This window comes from Erithacus rubecula (assembly GCF_903797595.1).
Source record: "Erithacus rubecula genome assembly, chromosome: 22".
NCBI lineage: Eukaryota > Metazoa > Chordata > Aves > Passeriformes > Muscicapidae > Erithacus > Erithacus rubecula.
In genome coordinates, this window is record NC_136674.1 from 2,819,133 (window position 1) to 2,838,320 (window position 19,188).

The 19,188-nt window shown below is 44.8% G+C and overlaps 1 protein-coding gene across 9 annotated transcripts in view; it reads left to right on the plus strand.

Annotated features, from left to right (window-relative positions):
- The window catches only part of TEX14 (testis expressed 14, intercellular bridge forming factor), a 52,206-nt gene that overhangs the window by 25,277 nt on the left and 7,741 nt on the right, over nt 1-19,188 (plus strand). For 8 of the 9 annotated variants that reach the window (XR_013776645.1, XR_013776646.1, XR_013776647.1 and 5 more), the window contains 21 exons: nt 14-167; nt 4,213-4,327; nt 4,568-4,733; nt 5,037-5,173; nt 5,762-5,843; nt 6,221-6,351; nt 7,775-7,882; nt 8,789-8,912; nt 9,290-9,468; nt 9,883-10,034; nt 10,593-10,783; nt 11,009-11,147; nt 11,481-12,409; nt 13,073-13,176; nt 14,129-14,208; nt 14,743-15,006; nt 15,586-15,686; nt 15,968-16,081; nt 16,425-16,515; nt 17,232-17,322; nt 18,407-18,469. Coding sequence is in view for 6 of the 9 variants with exons in the window: in XM_079324850.1 (XP_079180976.1) it covers nt 14-167; nt 4,213-4,327; nt 4,568-4,733; nt 5,037-5,173; nt 5,762-5,843; nt 6,221-6,351; nt 7,775-7,882; nt 8,789-8,912; nt 9,290-9,468; nt 9,883-10,034; nt 10,593-10,783; nt 11,009-11,147; nt 11,481-12,409; nt 13,073-13,176; nt 14,129-14,208; nt 14,743-15,006; nt 15,586-15,686; nt 15,968-16,081; nt 16,425-16,515; nt 17,232-17,322; nt 18,407-18,469 (3,515 nt within the window). In the remaining 3 variants the exon portion in view is untranslated. The remainder of the gene's footprint in view (nt 1-13; nt 168-4,212; nt 4,328-4,567; nt 4,734-5,036; nt 5,174-5,761; nt 5,844-6,220; nt 6,352-7,774; nt 7,883-8,788; nt 8,913-9,289; nt 9,469-9,882; nt 10,035-10,592; nt 10,784-11,008; nt 11,148-11,480; nt 12,410-13,072; nt 13,177-14,128; nt 14,209-14,742; nt 15,007-15,585; nt 15,687-15,967; nt 16,082-16,424; nt 16,516-17,231; nt 17,323-18,406; nt 18,470-19,188) is intronic. The other variant, XM_079324851.1, reaches the window with a different exon arrangement.

Below are 19,188 nucleotides of genomic sequence, written 5' to 3' on the forward strand. Positions count from 1 at the left end.
TACCTTTTCCCAGTTCTGTCCAGGAAAGAAGATGGCTCATCCCATCCATCCCCCATTTCCATGCCCAGTCCAGCTTGGACGTATAAAAGGAGATTCCCTGGAAGCTCAGCTGCATGAATATGTCAGGGAAGGGAACTATGTGAAAGTGAAGAAGCTTCTGAAAAAAGGTAAAAGCTAAGTTTAGACAAGTACTGCCAGAAAAGATTTACTTATTCCTGTATTCTTTTATATCTGGTAAAAAGTAGTCAGCACACAGCTTGTAGAATGCAGTTTTCTGAGTGAAATGCATTAACAGAATGATTTATAGTTGCCCTTTTCTATGAAGTGGGATTAATTCTCTAATCAAAAAAAGGTATTAAAATAAGTTAATTGAAAAGAAAATTAATCTTTTATTAGTAAAGTGCACATAAGAGCATCATCGAAGCATTGTAAAACTAAAATACTGGAAGTCAGTTGGAGGAATATTCTCTATAAAAGGGGTTTTAGTCCGGACTGCCAAATTCTAAGGTACGGTTGCCACCTTAAACATTTTGACAAGTAGATTTGTAGCCATCCAGGTACAGGGCATTTTGCCCATGAAATCAAATACTCGGTGCAGCTCTGTGTCGGTTTTAGGATCGCGGATCTCAGTGGGTTGTGCCGATCCAGAATTGCGAGTTCCCAGAGCGGGACTGGGCTGGGGAGGCGCTTCTATGCGGGAACGCGTCTGATTGGCCAGCAAGGGTAGAATATGCAAATCAAGGCGGCGTGTTCCTCTTGCTGCCACGCGCGCCCGTTCCGCGGGGCGCCGCCGCTCCCGGGGGGCTCGGGGCGCGCTCCCGCCGCCGCGGGAACTCGGCGGGGCTGCACCGGGAGCGCGCGGGGCGGGTGTCCGCGGCTCGCCGTGCGGTGTGTGCGGGTGCGCGCGGCAGGGCCGGGCGCGGGCGGCGGTGCTGGGTAAGACTATACTTTCAGGGATCATTTCTGTAGTTGGTCACTAGAGGAGAGTGATCTCACTTGATCGGCGTCACAAACCACGAGGAGGAGCGGGGTGTTCTCTCCTGAGCGCGAAGCGAGCGAGTGGTGCTGCTTGGGCAGTGGCCACTGGCCATTGATGACCGTTCCTGGCTCTGTTAGTGGAGCTCGGGAGGGAGAGAACACGGGCTGAGTGGTTTGTGGCCCTTTTTTATTCTTGGTTAAAAAAAAGAATTGGAATGAGTAAACAGAGGTGATCTGTGCGCAGGGCTGTGTCCTTCTCTGCTGCTGAGGTCGCAGCCGCCTCTCGCTGCGGTGACACGCATGGGGCGGGCCCCGGGGAGGGCGGGAGTGGCCACACGGATTTAGGTTTGATAAGGAAGGGTGTCCAGGCCGATGGAATTCTCGACCCATCTGTGAGTGTAGGGCAAGGGGACTTTCTTGGTGCGGCCATATCTCGGGACTAAAGGGAATCTAGTCCGGATATCCCTTTCATTACTTGTAGAAGTCCGTGTCAGTCAGGTTGCAAATTCTGACGGGGTTTAGGGAGAAGCTGCTCCGTGTTCTGCTCTTTAACCGTGCAGTCGGCTGTGGTGTGTGGTCCGCGGTGCTCTGGCGGAGCCCAGAGATGTAAAGGCGGAATTAATTAAAAGCTGCCCTGCGGGATGTTCATTTTGGTACGTGAATGGCCCCCTGAAAGCGTCGGGAGAGGCTGGGAGCCAGCGCACCGCCCCGGCGGCACCCGTGCCGCTCTGCCGGTGCTGACACCGGGGCTCTCCCCCTCTGCTGGCCCGGGGCAGCGGCGGCACGGGCGGTGACGGTCCCGTGTGTCGTGTCGCGACAGCTGTGACAGCTCGAGCGGCAGCGTCACTTCTCGCGGGTGGGGGAGAGCGGGGCCGCCCGGCCGCCTGGCTTCGGGAACGCGTCTGATTGGCCAGCAAGGGTAGAATATGCAAATCAAGGCGGCGAGTCCCGCCCGCCGCCACGCGCGCCCGTTCCGCGGGGCGCCGCCGCTCCCGGGGGGCTCGGGGCGCGCTCCCGCCGCCGCGGGGACTCGGCGGAGCTGCACCGGGAGCGCGCGGGGCGGGTGTCCGCGGCTCGCCGTGCGGTGTGTGCGGGTGCGCGCGGCAGGGCCGGGCGCGGGCGGCGGTGCTGGGTAAGACTATACTTTCAGGGATCATTTCTGTAGTTGGTCACTAGAGGAGAGTGATCTCACTTGATCGGCGTCACAAACCACGAGGAGGAGCGGGGTGTTCTCTCCTGAGCGCGAAGCGGGCGAGTGGTGCTGCTTGGGCAGTGGCCACTGGCCATTGATGACCGTTCCTGGCTCTGTTAGTGGAGCTCGGGAGGGAGAGAACACGGGCTGAGTGGTTTGTGACCCTTTTTATTCTTGGTTAAAAACAGCTCTCAAGGAGTAAGGGGTCAGTATTGGCTGTGTGCTAAATCCTGACCCCAAGTGCCACAGGCTCATGTTTTTATAGGTCCCTCCAGGGACGGGGGGGCTCAGCCATTGTCCTGGCCTAACGTGCCAGTGCTTGCGAGTCCTTCCAGTGAATAAATTTTCCCCAGTGTCAAACCGAAACCTCCCCTGCTGCTACCTGAGGCTGTTTCCTCTCATGCTGTCACTTGTTCCGTGGAGGAGGGACAGACCCCACCTGCCTACATCCTCCTCTCAGGCGGTTGCAGGGCGGGTGAAAGTGCCCCCTGAGGCTCCTTTTCTCCAGGCTGAGCCCCCCCAGTTCCCTGAAAACCGGGCACAGGATTCACTGCGGCCTCACCAGTGCCGAATACACGGGACGGTCACTGCCGTGGTCCTGCTGGTCACACTATTGCCGATACAAGCCACGCTCCATTGGCCTTCTTCGCCATCTGAGCACCCTGCCCGCTCTTGTGCACCAAGTTCCGAGCGGCATCCCCAGGTCCTGCTCCTCCATGCAGAGTTGCAGCGGGTTTTTGTGACCCGGTGCCCATCAGCGAGTGACAAAGGACAAGGGACGGTTAACCCGGTGGCGATTCCGCCTCCGGTGCCGTGTCCTGGGCCCAGCGCGGGGCGCGGCGGGGCCGGCTCCGGTGGGAAGCGGGGCGGGGCTGAGCCGCGCGGGCGCGTCTGATTGGTCAGTAAAGGCAGAATATGCAAATCAAGGCGGCGTGTTCCTCTTGCTGCCACGCGCGCTCGTTCCGCGGGGCGCCGCCGCTCCCGGGGGGCTCGGGGCGCGCTCCCGCCGCCGCGGGGACTCGGCGGGGCTGCACCGGGAACGCGCGGGGCGGGTGTCCGCGGCTCGCCGTGCGGTGTGTGCGGGTGCGCGCGGCAGGGCCGGGCGCGGGCGGCGGTGCTGGGTAAGACTATACTTTCAGGGATCATTTCTGTAGTTGGTCACTAGAGGAGAGTGATCTCACTTGATCGGCGTCACAAACCACGAGGAGGAGCGGGGTGTTCTCTCCTGAGCGCGAAGCGGGCGAGTGGTGCTGCTTGGGCAGTGGCCACTGGCCATTGATGACCGTTCCTGGCTCTGTTAGTGGAGCTCGGGAGGGAGAGAACACGGGCTGAGTGGTTTGTGACCCTTTTTATGCTTGGTTAAAAATAGATGAACTTCCCCCATCCTTCCACTCACTCACCCCTTCATGCTCATCACCTTCCCGGTTCATTATGAATTCCAGATTGGAACTGATTAATTTGAATTAAACTAACCAAATATTGAAAACCGCAAAGGCTTTTCCTGGAGAAACACCCACAAGCATCACTGAGTTTGTCTGTTGAGATGAACCCATCAAATGTCCCATGCATGGATCGAACCCGCGACCTCAGACCAATTAGTAAAGAATAATTTACTTATGTATGAATATTTATTAATTTATTCTGTTCTCCTCTCTTAGGTGTTTTCATGCATCTCTACTTATATTACAGATGATGGACAGATACATATCCATATATTTCCATATATATATATTTATATTTACACTTATGCATCCATCTCTAATTTAAACAGAAATATAAATCCTCACTAATACCTTACACAACACATAAAAGCACCATTTGTTGCTTACACATCCTTTATTTAAAATCCTCGTGCACAAGCAGTGCTTTCAACCCTTACAGAAAATCACAATAAATATAATTTGCTCCTTTTTTTTTTTTTTCTCAATTTCTACTGCTGCATTTGGTATCTGCAGCAGTCAGTTCCATGGTGATGAAACAGCAGCTTTTATTTAAATTTTAGTAAAACAAGCACCAGCTCAGAATTTTGGGTTTCCTTGCAGGAATTTTTGTTGATGCTGTGAATTCCATGGGCCAAACCTGTCTCTTCATTGCTGCACTGCTGGGCCTGGGTAAAATTGTGGATGTGCTGCTAGAATATGGCTCAGATGCCAACCAGTTAAGTATCAAACTTTTATTTTTTTTTAAATAAAAATTTATCTTTGAGTGGCTTTAGTCAATGTGAAACACAATATTCACTAGGCATAAATAAATAAGATGCACATTGATATTTTAACCAAAGCTCTTTAGATATAACCCATAAATAATTTTCCTTTTTCTCCTGGTTTATTTATGAGCACACCAACATTCCAGCAATGCCTTTTTTTCCCCTGCTGAACATTTTCTGCTGTTCCCCAGTCGCTGCTACGATGGCAGCACCCCAGTGCATGCAGCTGCTTTTTCTGGAAACCAGTGGATCCTCAGCAAGTTACTGGATGAGGGAGGAGATCTCAGAGTCCACGACAGAGAGGGAAAAACTCCCCAGCTCTGGGCTTTGTCAGCCAGCAAGGACAGCAGTGCTCAGGTACTTGTGTGCAAAGCTGATTCTTGACTGTAATATTGATTTAAAACTCCTTTTTTCTCTGTTATCAGAAACCAGAAATTACCATTTTCTGTGGGTGTGCCTTCGAATTTTGTCGCCTGTTTGAAATCAATAATTGATTTTCTTCAAGTTTTTTTCCTGTTAATACATTTCACAAAATCCCCACTTCCACATTGCAACTAACCACTTCTTTTTCCAGCACTCCTTATTTATCATTTTTGAAGTGTTTTTTCTTCTTCTGGAGCCTTGTTTTTATTTATTTTATTTTATTTTTATCCTGCCCAGATGTTGGAATTTATCCAGCAGTGCTCACTGCACATGCAGGCTGCAATTTGGAATCTTCCCTCTGATCTGCTCAGGAAAATTGGCTCCTCAAAGGCCTTGATCTGCAGCCCCTCGAGGTTTGGTGGCCTTGTCCAAGGGTAAAAAGAGATTTTTATTCCATTTTCTATTATTTAGCAAGTTCTTGTACCTTTTTCACCAGCAGATTTAAGTCCACTGTGATTAATTTTATTTCTGCTGCGATAGTTCTAAATAGAAACTTGATAGTTGTAAATATCTGTATATTAAGAGGAACTTTATTAATTAAATTCTCAAAATCAGCATTAAAAGCACTGGATTTTAGTAGCATTAAAGTGGTAGCATGAAGTAATTTGGCTTTTGACTTTTTAAGGTCACTGCAGATCTTTTTTAGGGATTGTTCCCAACTCCTTCAGGAATTTTTGTGTCAGATACATGCTGGGAAAATACAGGCTTGTGAACAAAAAAAAGCAGTGCAGGATATGAGTATATTTATTGCTTATCTTGCTTTAAATAATTAAATATCAAAGTGCATTTTTAAAGTTTTAATGAGCTGCACAATAATTTGAATTTTTAACATCCACTTTATGTGTGTGGGACCAGTCAAATGCAGGGTTCTGCCAGAAATTCTCCTTTTTTTTCTGTCTCTTTTTGCATCCAAGCCTTGGAGTAAATAAGTTACTCCTGTTGCTCTTGTTTTTGGTATTTAGGAATGCTGAGATTCCTCTGGGTAAATTACTGAAAGGACAACCCAGTGTGGCCAAGAACATTTACAGCTTTGGTTTTGGGAAGGTAAGATGCTGTGGGTAGGAATTTTCTCTGATATCAGAACATTTTTTTCCAGTATCTCCTGTTCCTCAATTATCCCACCTGTGCTATTTTTAACTTGTAGTACATTCTTATTTCTGCTGAAAAAATGGGAAAAAAAAAAACAAACACAAAGAGCACAAATATCCAGCCTTTGGGTTTGGTTTGGAACAGCAGAAATTCCTGTTGGGAATTCCTGAGCTTCCGCTTTCCCTGCTCCTGCTGCACTGAGAAATTCCAATTTTGGGCTTGATTTTTCAAATTAAAAATTTCATGGTGTGGTGATTACAGTCAGGTTGCCCCTGAGCTTGCTGGATTTTTGGGAGCTGTTGGATTTTCCTTTTGCTGATGCCCTGTTTCAGTTCTATCTCACAGGCAGTGGCCACCTGGGCTACCTGGCCTCTCTCCCAATTATTGGGGAGAAAGATTTGGTTCAGGCTGATGATGAAAAAGCATTTTCATACCCTGTGGGGCCCTACATGACCATGAGCAAGTAAGTGGAATTTAATTAAAGAGATTTAATTTAATTAAAGAGACTTAATTAATTAAAGAGATTATTAATTAAAGAGATTTTACCTCCTCTTTGTGACTTACTGAGAATTTTTCTTGTTTTCTTTCTTCATTTATGTGGTGGTGGAGTAAGATAAAAAGCTCTCACTCCAATACACAGATTTTTATTTACAAATTACTCTGTGAGCTAGAAGCACAAACCTGAAGCATTTTCTCTAAATCTATTAGAATTCTGGTTTTATAATATGAGAGTTTATGTATAATTTTTGCATAAAACCTATCTGTTCTATCTGTAGAACGCAAGCAACATTCCTACTTTATTTTTATTATGTCTAGAACTGTTTTTGAAGCTTGTTTTTGTTTCTGAGCTCTCATTGAAGCTTTTTTACACTACATTCTAAGACTTTTACTCTTCAAGACACTTAAAAATATTTTTACTTGCTTAAAACTAAGATTTGTACTTCTGCTTCATATCCATGCAACATAATAATATTTCTATTTACTTAAAACTCAAGTTTACACCTCTATTTAATGTCTGTATAGCTTAATATATTTTAATTTCTTTAAAGACTTTTAATTCAACTCCTGCATTCTGTTCTCTCTCTGTTTTCACACTGTTAAAACCACACAGCAAATTGTTGTACCAGTGCTTTGTTTGGGTCATTTTTCTGTGTTTGTTTTATATTTATTCCCTGTTTCCTGCTTGCACCTTGTTTTCTGCTGTTCATTGATCAATAACTGAGTCACTCTGGTGTCTGAACAACCCACCAGCAATGTTAACCCAGTTATGGCTCATCACTGATTTCAATATTTCACTGATTTTCAATGTTTCAGTATTGATTGGTGTGAAATACATTTAGGATTGTTCAGCATTTAATCCTTGTCAATCTTAGTCCAGGATATCCTCTGGATATTCAGGTGTGCAGCCTGTGGTGAAATCAGTGATCAGGGTAACTCTGATAATTTATTTAAAATATTTGGTATCAAGTAATTGTTGTAATTATTGCTAATAATTACAGTAGTATGATTTTGGCTCATTATTGTGTGTTAAGCAAGTGGTTGTGTCTCAGAGGCAGGCAGAAAATTGACAAATTGGTGATTAAATCTCCCCAAAACTCTGATTTTTGTCACTGTTGGCCTTTGGTGAAGGGATGGAGTTTTGGGCAGTGAACCTTTCCTGCTCCTTTAGCAGGATGAGCTCATTGTCAGTTTGAAAAAACAGAACCCCTCAAATTTAAATTCCTGACAGCAGGAGGCAGCACCAGAACACCACAAAATTCTTGCTAAATAACCACAAAACTGGGGAAAAAAAAAAAAAAAAAAAAAAAAAAAAAAAAAAAAAAAAAAAAAAAAAGAGGAAAACCAGTGCTGGAAGCATCTGATCCAAATTTCTTCTGTTCCTGCAGCTTGATGTGGGGAGGCAGCAGGGTGACAGTGAAGGAGCTGAGCCTGCAGCAGGGCAGGGGGAACCTGTGCCTGGCTGATCTCCTGCTGGCAGAACAGCAGCACAGCAGGTGGGACACAGCTGCCCTTGGGCTCTCCAGCCAGGGGACTCACCTGGGGAGGAGGGGGAGTCACTGGGGAGGAGGGGGACTCACCTGGGGAGGAGGGGGAGTCACTGGGGAGGAGGGGGGTTTACCTGGGGAGGAGTGGGGTTCACTGGGGAGGAGTGGGATTCACTGGGGAGGAGTGGGATTCACCTTTGGAGGAGGGGGATTCACTGGGGAGGAGGGGGATTTACCTGGGGAGGAGTGGGATTCACTGGGGAGGAGTGGGATTCACTGGGGAGGAGGGGGATTCACTGGGGAGGAGTGGGATTCACTGGGGAGGAGGGGGATTTACCTGGGGAGGAGTGGGATTCACCTTTGGAGGAGGGGGAGTCACTGGGGAGGAGGGGGATTCACCTGTGGAGTGGGATTCACCTGGAGAGGAGTGGGGTTTACCTGGGGAGGAGTGGGGTTTACCTGGGGAGGAGTGGGATTCACCTTTGGAGGAGGGGGATTCACTGGAGAGGAGTGGGATTCACCTGGGGAGGAGGGGGATTCACCTGGGGAGGAGGGGGATTCACCTTTGGAGGAGGGGGATTCACCTGGGGAGGAGTGGGGTTTACCTGGAGAGGAGTGGGATTCACTGGGGAGGAGTGGGATTCACTGGGGAGGAGTGGGATTCACTGGGGAGGAGTGGGATTCACTGGGGAGGGGAGTGGGATTCACCTCAGGGTGTTATCCTGAGCTTGCCCTTCTTCCCCAAATCACAAATACAGTTTTCTTCCCACTCATGATCTTTTAAAATCAGTCACTGAAATATATTCCAATGAAAACCCAACATTCATATTGATAAATACACTGAGCACATCAGGATTTTCCTTCCTTCCATCTCATATTTTTCTTGAAATTTGCTTTTTCCCTCTCCCTGTGCAGCAAACTCCGTCACCCTCACCTGCTGCAGCTGATGTCTGTCTGTCTGTCCTGTGACCTGGAGAAAACTCGTTTGGTCTATGAGAGGGTTCACTTTGGCTCTCTCTACAGCATCCTCCATGAAAGGGTAACTGCAATATTTCCATTTTTGATAATAATTTATCAGAAGCTCAGTCTAATATCTTTCCTCAACAAGACAAAATCTTCAGTCCGGATCTGAGTTTCTGGTTCTTTTTCTTATTTTTTATATCAATTTATCTGTGTTTTATTTGTCATTCGATATTTTTCTCTTCTTTTTAAGGTACTTGGTTTGGTAACAAAACCAAGATTGAGAACAATCGCAAAACAAAAAATTGAGAGCGAAAAAAAGAGAATTTCCTCTTTTTCCATCTATACACTTCCCATTTGCAACAAACAATAACCATTCAAAACAAGAACAACTTTCCCACCAACTTTAAAGAACTGCCACGTGAATTTGGGGTGTTTTTGGGGTTGTTTTGGCAGCGTGCAGAGTTCCCAGTGCTGCAGACAGGGACCATCCTGCTCGTTCTGCTGCAGGTGCTGGACGCCCTGCGCTTCCTGCACTCCCGGGGCTTCGTGCACCGCTCCCTCTCCTCCTATGCCATCCAAATCGTGTCCTCTGGGGAGGCCAAGCTCTGCAACCTGGAGTACATGGTAGACAGGTGAAAAACCTCCTCAGGGTGCCTCTGGAATGGGGGGGGGTTGAGCATCCAAAACCTCGTTGGGCTGGTGGTGATGAAATGCCATCAGTGCGACGATGAGTGTTTCTTTTCGTGTTAATTATCCCCTAGACACGTTGAGAAATAAATATTTTTTACAAGTTTTCTGTGTTTTATCCATGGTCAGAGATAAAGGGTTGTTTGTAAAGTTCAGCTTTTTGTTTTAGTTCTTTTTATTCTAAAGTTGTTAAAGGGGAAGTTTTGCTTTCCCCAGAAAATCTTTGCACATTTCTATTTCCTTAACCTTTTATGTATTAAACTAAAAGCTGTAGCACACTATATTTAATTCCTAAATATAAACCTTGTAGTTGAATGTGTTGTATGTCCTAACTTACAATTTTTTTTCCTTTTTTGCAGCAAGGACAGTGGAGAGCACAGTGACCTGACCCGAATTCCTGTCCCAGTCCAGCTGTTCCGCTGGTGTTCCCCTGAAATAATCCTGGAGAAACCTGGCACAGTCAAATCAGATGTTTACAGCTTCTGTGCAGTGCTGCAGGAGACCCTGACAGGTGAGTGCACAGCTTTGGGCTGGGAGGGTTTAACTTCAAAAATGAGCCAGGCAAAAAAACCCAAAAATTAATGACAATAGCAAAGATTACAGGAAACCTCTGTAAAATGTGATCAGAAAACTTGACATCATGTGGTTAAAGGATTAAATGAATGGTGAATATGGGAGAAATACTGTTGTTTTCTGTTGATTGTTTTTCTTCTTCCTACCAACACAGCAAAACATTCAATTAAGTCTTTTCAGTGTTCCAAACAAGCTTGTGCAGCTTTCATGTTTTTGATCTTTGTGATAACTTAGAGATAAGTTATTGTCACTCTATTCTTGTATTGTATTGTTGCTGTTACTACAGATAATGTCTGTTCTGTAATTCACTTTGACTATTCTGACAGTGAAATGGGATAAACAATTACCCTAAAAATTAATCCCAATGAAGAATCCAAAGCAGGGTTGTTTGCAGTGTCACTCTCCTCTAGAGGAATAATGTGATTTTAAATTTTTTTTTACATTTCCATTAACATTAATGTACTGGTGACATGAAATCTGTGCTTGTGTCTTGCAGAGAGCCCTCCCTGGAAAGATGTGGAAGACTCAGCTATTAAACAGCTCATCCTTTCAGGGGAGCAGCTGGAAGCAGATGCCAGGCTCCCCCTGATCTATTATGATGTTGTCAAGTCAGGGCTGGAGCCCAAACAGAGGAATCGTTCCATGAAGCTTCAGGATATTCAGTATATCCTGAAAAAGGATTTAAAGGTGATTTCCAGCATTCTGATCTGTGATGGGTTTGCTGTGCCCACTCAGATTCAAGTTGTTCTGCTTAAATCTAGAGGAAGTGATCCAGCACTCAGTGTTCTGCTCATGGAGCTGAAACCCCTGAGAAGAGCAGGCAGAGACACAGAACTGTCAAATATAATTGTATTTTATTCCATTTTTTGCTTGTTTGGTTTTGTTTGTTTTTTGTTTTGTTTTATTTTACAGGACTTGGTTAAGTCTGAAGGTGGAATACCCAAAGCACAGAGATCTGCTGTTCTTGCAGATGTGAACATCTGCTGGGCATCAGCTTTTAGCTTCAAGAAGAGGACAGTGGAGATCCAGGAAAAAGAGATAAGCAAGGCTGGTGAGTTCCTTGGAGCAGGATGTCACTGTGTCCTTCATGTGCTACTCAGCCCACAGCAATCTGACATAAATCATTTAAATGGGAGCCCTCACAGATTTTATGATGTAGATTGAAAATAGGAAGCTGTTGGCTTTGGATTTTAGCTACTCATTAATTGTTAATGTAAATTCAAGACTCTAAATCTGTTTGGTTCAGGCCCAGTTTTCAGCAGAGGTGTCAAATGCTGCTCTTGGAATTTCTCAATTTCCAAAATTTCCTCCTCCATGTGCAAAAGCAGCGTGGCTGCTGGATTTCTGGAGAAATGATTTAATGTTTTCAAATTGTATTTTTCAGGTGGCTTTTCTGCCCCCCAGGACTCTGCTTTCCCCAGGGAGAGCAGTGCTCTGGTGGTGGAGGAGGCAGAGCCAGCTGCACAGGACCAAAGTCTGGATGTCTCCTCTGAGCTCCAGACAGGAGCTTCCCACTCCAGTGAGAGTGATGTGGATGGCAGCCTGTGCAGCTTTGAGATGAATGAAATCCTAGCCAGTTATCCAGAAGGGCCCCAAGGCTTCCTGGAAGGAGGACCTGGATTAGGCCAAGCTCTGAAGGATGAAGAAAGGCAGCAACAGGAAGATGAGAGCCCATGGGAGGGTGAGGAGGAGGAGGAGGGAGAATCCTTGGGGTCCAGCACTGGGTTCTCTGGAGAGGAGCTGGAAGAAGAGGAGGAGGAAGAAGAGGAGAGGGTGAGAGAAGCCTTTGCCCTGTGCCAGGTGAGAGGAGATGCTGGCAGGAGGCTGAGCAGCCCTTCCCAGAGTGAGCAGCACATCAGCAAATGTGCCCTGAACCTCAAGATCATGCAGAGCATGCTGCAGCAGGCAGGAGATTCCCTGAGCAGGGCAGAGGAGAAGCTGGACAGGCTGAAGACCATGGGAAAGCAGAAAAAGCTGCTCCAGGAAATCAGGATGAATCTGCTTCCAAAGGAAAGGTCTCAGGAAAGACACTGGAATGGGTCTGATGCTACTTCCCAAAATACTGATAAGGCTGTTTCTGGAGTTGACATTTTTTCACACAAGGCTGTGGCTCCACCATCCAGGGACTACATCCCACCATCAATAAAGTGCCAGGCAGCAGGTAGAGCCAACTTCCAGGCTGTTCCCAAGGCAGCCAAGGAAAGGGAGGCAGTTCAAAATGAGAAGTGGAAGAGCAAAACTGGAACCAGCCATTGTGATCTGGGCTGCAGAGGCCTGGATGATGAAGTGAGCTTAAACCAGGAGGTAAACCAGGTAAACCAGGGGGGCTGGTTATCATTTCTGTGTTCCTTAGCAGGCAGAGAGATGCAGGGATGGGTGGTGCCCAAGAGGAGGGATGAATCTGTCCTTTGTAATGTGTCCATGTGCATTATACACAGGAATGAAAACAGCTCAGCACTGCAGTTGTGTTATTTCCCCTTTCTCTCCAGTCCTACCAGGACAATACTGGTCCAGTGGCTCAGGGTGGGGTTAAAACCCAAGTCCTGCACTAAAATGGAGATGAGACTCTTAGGGGAAAGGCCAGTGGATAAATATTTTTGTGTTGAGGCTTAAGCTGTTATTGGGAGGGGCTTCTGGATCACTTTCATTATTAAATACATGGACCAAATAGAAAGAGAAAATTTCAAGTGCATATCTCCTGTGGGGAGAATGTTGAGTCATCCAGGTCCACTCATCCCCCTGGAAGCTGCACATTTTCACTGCCTGCCTGCACCTGAAACCTGCTGTAAATCCAGGGCAGAGATTTTGCTGGGCTGAGACCTGGAGTTGTCACCCTTTCTGCTGAGCAGAGCAGCTAAAATAGAACTCAGGGAATAAAGTTTGTGCTGTCCTGTTCTTAGGCTGCCTCACAGACAGCTCAGTAATTAGCAGAATGCCCAGTGTGTGCTGAATCATGGCTTGTTGGACTCATTTCAGCATTTCCTCCCACACGTGTCTGTGAGGTGCCAAAAAAAGTTCAACTTGCAGTGTCAGAGAGGAGCTGATTCACATCCTGCAGCAAGGAGGGAAGAGGAGAAGTGGTGAGTTTTGATCTTAGAAGAGTTAATTCTGACAGATTCATCTGGAGAGAGACGCTGTCAGAAGGAGGCACATCAGGATCAAGGCTGGCATTAAATGTTTCTCTGCAAAGCAAAAGCCATCTGTACAGAGAGGAGCCTGCTGTGAGTCATTGTCAGCTGCAGAGCTGCTGTGACAGGGCACTTTGTGTTAAAGAGTGGTGTTAAAAAAGATTTCACATGCCTCTGGGATGGAGGTCAGTGGTCCAAAACTGTACCAGTGCCTAAGGAGAGCAATCTGGGAGGGTATTAATAAAAGTGGTTCTCCTCTCTGGGCACAGCCTCCTTCAATTCCCAGTAAAAATATTTTTAATGTCATCTGTTTGTGTTTTTAAGCATGAATGGAAAGCACATGTTGAAATTACCTGGCAAAACTTGTGCTGATTCATGTTGGAAAGAGGGGGACAGACACTTCTTTCAGTTTTTGGTCAAATCAGAAAAACTGTGGCAGTTTTTAAATTAATCCATCTGAATCAGAAAGACTTGTTGGTAAAGGTTAGAACAGAAATATTCCAGGTGCTGACATGGCCAGTGGAGGTCAGAGAGTGAACTCTGGTGGGAGAGTTGTTGTTGTCCAGGTCTGAAATTGTGATGATCACCTCAATTAAACAATCCCCACATCATCCATGGTGTGGTTTTGGAGCTGCAGCATCTGAAGGCAGCTGCCAGCTCTGAGATGCAGAGTTGAATTGTACAGCTTGTCTGGTTCATCTAGAATAGACCTAAATAATTATCTGTGCTTTCCAAGCTCCTGGCAGCTCAGTCTGCTGGTTCTGCTGGGTTGTTAAAAGGCTGAGAGCACACGTGCTCTAATTAATTTTAAAACAACTTGGAGCCTTTTCCTGGCTGGGGAATACTTGACACAATATGCTCGTGCTCTAAAATAGTTTGTGCATTTCATAATCATTCATTGCAGGTGCCATTCAAAACCAAGGGCTGAATTCTGCAGCAAAAAAAACTGTGAGAAGAGGAGGGGGATGCAGTTGAGATGGAGGAGTGAGTAAATCAGTGTTAAATCAGTGTTAAATCTGTATTAAATCAGTGCTAAATCAGTGTTAACTCAGCATTAATATCAGAAATCTTGCTGCAGTGCAGTGTATTAAACTCAACCCACAAGGAAAGGTTTCTGTCTCTGGCTGAAGCTCTGGGAGGTTGTTCTGGGATGGAAACCAAGTGAGTGGGATCCTGTGTCTTGCACATTCTGGGCATAAAATCATCCCAGGCACGTTGAGGTGGTTTGGTTTGTGGAGCTGAAGGAATTTCCAGCCTGGTTTTGGACAGTGGATGGCAGCACAGGCACGGGTAACAGAGACTCAAACTAACAAAACCTGTTCCTGTAGAGATTTTCCATATCAATCCGTGCAGGTTTCAAGCTTTATTTAAAATGGAAGGAAGTGTTTAGCTCTTTCCATGGCAAAGGCTGTCTAACCTTAGCATTTCCAAGTTCTGCAGGCACAATGAAAGATGTGGGATGCTTTGAAGATCCAAATTCTGTGGTGTGAAATGATTGTGGGGGGTTTTTTTTGGTAGCTGAAGTCAAGCAGATGGCCAGAAGAGTGGCCTCAGGACAGCTGGGGCTCAGCTGTGCTGACCCTGCCAGTGAATGCACGTCTGAAAGTGAAGCTGAAAGTGTGAAGGAAAGCTGCCAGCACATCCCTGCTGGATTCCCCAGGAGCCAGGAGCAGCAGAGGTGTGGGTGGCAGCCAGGTGAGGCAGCTGAGCCCCACCTGGGCACTGAGGACACAGCTGAGTCTGGGGACAGTGATCTGGAGCCTGCACTCAGGAGTTCCACAGGTGAGGCTGAGCAGCAAAATGCTCTCTGCTCTTTTTGTCTCCTTCCATTTCCAATCAGATTGCAGCATCTGGGATTTTTTTTTTTTTTTTTACAAGAATTGTCCATTTTATCTTGCTGAGTTTTGCCCTCAGAGCAAGTCAGGCACTCCTTGATGGGCATAAATAGAGATAAGATGAGTGTGAGGTGCTAAGAGGTGCAGGGAAGGAGCTTGGAGCCTCATCATCACTGATTATTGTTATCAGCATGACAAACCCAAAGCTTTCAGACCCTCCAGTGTGCTTTCACACTTTTATTTCTTCCAGTCTCACCACACAGCTGCTTTTTCTGGAGCAGCTCAGTGGGTAAAGCTTTTGAAAAAGTTCTGGGCAAAAGAACAGGGCAAGGTTCCCCTGCTTAGATTAATTAACGAGGTGAGCATTTAAATGTCATTATTCCTCCGTGTTCCTGACAGACAATTAGTGTCACTGTCTGCTCTCATTGATATTCCAGCAGTGCCTCAGATCACTCACTTCACAGCTTTTTTTTAATTTTTTTTTTTTTTTAATACTTAATAATTTTGTTCCATTCTGACATCCCAGGGAGCAGCTGCCAGTCCCCAGCACCAGATGAGCAAGCAGAGTCTGGAACAGCCATTCCTGAGAGTTCACTCCTTCCTCAGCCAGCTGAGAATCTATCCAGAGTATGTACAGAAATCCAAGGAATTTAGTGCCAACTTATCCTGGAAAAGTTTAACCTGGTGTTGCATCCTGAGCTGATCTGAGTAATAATTCCCCTCCTCCTTCCCCCTTTTTTAAATTTTATTTTATAAATCACCAAGCCAATGCTAGAAGCAAGAGGTGGGTTGAAAGCCATTGAACAAATTAAATAGAATTTCAGAATTTCAGTGTTTTTTAGTGGCTGAAATATGTATTTTTTATTAATAGACAGTGGGATCATCTCAGTTGATGATGTCTTTCACAGGGACATTCAAGGGAATTACATTGTTCCCTTAATTCACCTCCTGATGTGACTGAAGAATTCTTCACTCCTGATTATCTCCTTCCTCCTGCTCTTGAGGGAAGGTCAGAACCAGAGGTAAAAATAACATTTTTTGGACATAAGCTACACAACATGTGGTTTAATTGTGCTCCCATTTGATTTGAAGAGAGCTGTGGAAAATGGGAGATTTTTTTTTTTTTTTTCATTATTCTTTTCTTTTTCTACAAATAAAGATTTAGCTAAGAGTTAGCAAATCAATCTTCATTCATTTCTGGAAGGTGAAAAACTTTTCTATTTTACTGTTAAATCCAGTCTGGGCTGTTTGCTGATGAGTTTCTCTCTCCACTCTCATTATTGGGAGCATCATCCTGGGAGGGTTGTCCTGCCCTTTGCAGCTGCTCTGTCAAAAATGGAATTAATTTCATTTTTTCCTTTTCAGACCTCAAATGCTGAGGGCAAAGCAGAAGATATTTGTGCAGGATTTTTACAGAAATTACCTGGAGCTGCAGCATCAGGAATTCAGGCTCCAGGTAAATGTCCTTTTTCTTGAAACACTTCTGAGTGCAGGGACACAGAATTGTTGCATTGATATTTTTGCCAGCAGCTCTCCTGTCACAAGGCTGGACCTTCATTCTTCAGGCTCAATTGATCTCTTATTCCTCATTATTTTTGGGAGAGTTCAGGACACTTAAGATTTTGGTTTGGGCATTGCAGTGCCTGAAATCATTTCATATTCAGTGTTTATGTACTTGCTGTGTTTCAGTTAAAAAAAACCAAAACAAAAACTTGTTTGAAACATTTTTATTTTCACCCTGGGGCTAAGTTTAATCTTTTTATGCAACTTGCTGTGGTGCTGGAAACTGAATTAGAGTTGTATTTACACATTAATATTCTCATTGCTGGGAGGATCTTGGGTTTAAAAACAGTGGGAGCTGACAGAGTGCGTGTGCAGAATAATGGAAGAATCATTGTTTCCTTACTCTGTTGTCTCTTTTAGCTCAAATTTGTAAATGTTGTGATATTCCCCAGTGCTTCAGTGCCTGTCTGGCAGCTGTGCCATGTTTATGAAAATGCATCTTTAAAACACATTTGTCTCTTGATAACAACAAAGGTCACAAGAACTCAGACGAAAAAAAAAAAATTAAAAAAATTTAATAAACTCACAATTTCCTGTTCAATGAGTTGCATTGTTTTCTTTTGTACTTGCAAAAGCCAATAACAGGGAACATTTGTTATTTGTATTCAGGAGGAAAAATACTATTCTGCAGCCCAGCAGCACAGAGCAGTGGCAGTAACAAGCTGGGAGTGAATCAGCTGGGCCAAATGCCTGGAGCCAGGTAGAAAAACTCATTTTCATTGTTCCTTCAGGCATAAATTAGCTTTTAAAGTGTGCTCTCTTCATTAATTCTGCTTATATATCTAATATTCAAATAAGATGCCAGTGGTGGTTTTTAATGATTATCTACATAACTCAGCTCCTTGCTAAGAAAATACAAAAAGGGCTTTTCACAGGTCTCAAGGGATTTTTGTCTTTTGCAGAGTTTGGTGGGGTTTTTCTGCCTTAATGAGGGAGCTAAAATAAGGAGAAAAAAAAAAAAGCCATGTACATATCACAATTCCTTTCCCACTGATAAACCACAGCTTGAAACAGAGCAAAGATAATTCAAATTAAGTCTTCACTCATCTGCTTTAATTCTGTTGTGCTTTGGTTTTTGGAGCTCAAGTGCCATGAAGATCCTGCTTTTTCCAATCCCATGGGATCAGCCCAGTGCAGGAATGTTCACTGCATCTTGCCTGGGGGTAACATCACATTTGGCAGATTCTGAACTCTTGGAGTTTTGGCTGTTCTCTGAAAACCAGGAGGGTTTTTTTGTTCTGTAAATTTTATATTTTCCCAGCATGGGGAGAAGTTGGCTGGAGCTGTGTCAGGGCTGGGCTCCCTCCTCCCCACACAGGAGCTGAATTTTCTGACAAAGGGAGCACTGGAAATCTCTTGGTTTTGGGATAAAAATATGGTTTTGGTTGCTGCCTTCACTGGGGGAATTTTGGCAGCAGGTCAAAGGGGATGTTGCTCTCTGATCATCTCTCTAATCCAAAATCTAATCTTTGACCTTGAGTGTCCCAACCTGAGATCAGAGGATGATGAAACAATGGATTGGTGTGTATTGCTAGATTTGATTTCTTTTATTAAATTTTATTTTGTTCTGAAGCTGCAAATGCCAGTTAGAAGTTTTAACAAAACCTTAATCTTTTCCAAATGACATTTTTCTCCTACCAGTCTCAATGTTCTAAGTTTTATAACAAAAAGTGTTGGTGAGCTGCAGTCTTACCTCAGAGAGAAGGTAGTGCTTAAATTTTCTGAGAGAAAGGAAAGAAAATGATTTTCTGTGGCTGAGTGTGACCTTTCCTCCCTCATTTCAGGGTGGATGCAGCACAAGAAGCAACACTGTGGGAGCCACAGGAAGAATGCCAAGAAAAAGATGTGTAAGAGCCACATTTTACAGCAAAACTTCAGCAAATTGGTCATTAACTACAAAATTTTTGTGTTGGTGCAAGACAGGGAGATGAGACAGAGCAAAACTCCCCAGAGTATTGGGAGTATTTTCCTGTGAAAAGTTGTGAGATTGGTGTAAAAGAGTTGGAAATATTTTCATATTCAGAAGTAATTAACTTGGTGTTAATTTGGGTGTGCTTTTTCCCATTAAAGTGTGAGGATTCCTCATTTCTTCTCTCCATATGGCACAGGGGGAAATAAAATCACTTTAAAGAGCAAATCGTTCATGTGGAGCCAAATAAATTTTATTACAGAAATAGTCCTGGGAAAAAAAAATCAGCAGAATATATTTGTGACTCAACTAATGAAGTTAATTTATTTTTATAGCTAATGGAGATTTGCATAAAAGTACTGATGTTCTTGTCATGGCCTTTGAGGACAATCACCCCAAAATTTTATTAATTTGGATTTAATTTTTTTCTCTTGGGGGTGTGTGTCAGTGCCAAATCTTCAGCTGTCTCAGTTTATCAGAGTGATTCTTTTAATTGCTCCCAAGACCTACATTTATTCTTAATTAATGGCTCATTCATTTATGTTAACCCTCGAGGTTTTCCCTTGGCTTTGGGGAATTTTTTTTCCAACTTTTGGTTCACATTTGGAGTTCCTGCCCTTTCTGGAAGCAGCAGGAGGATTATTTAAGAAATCCTGG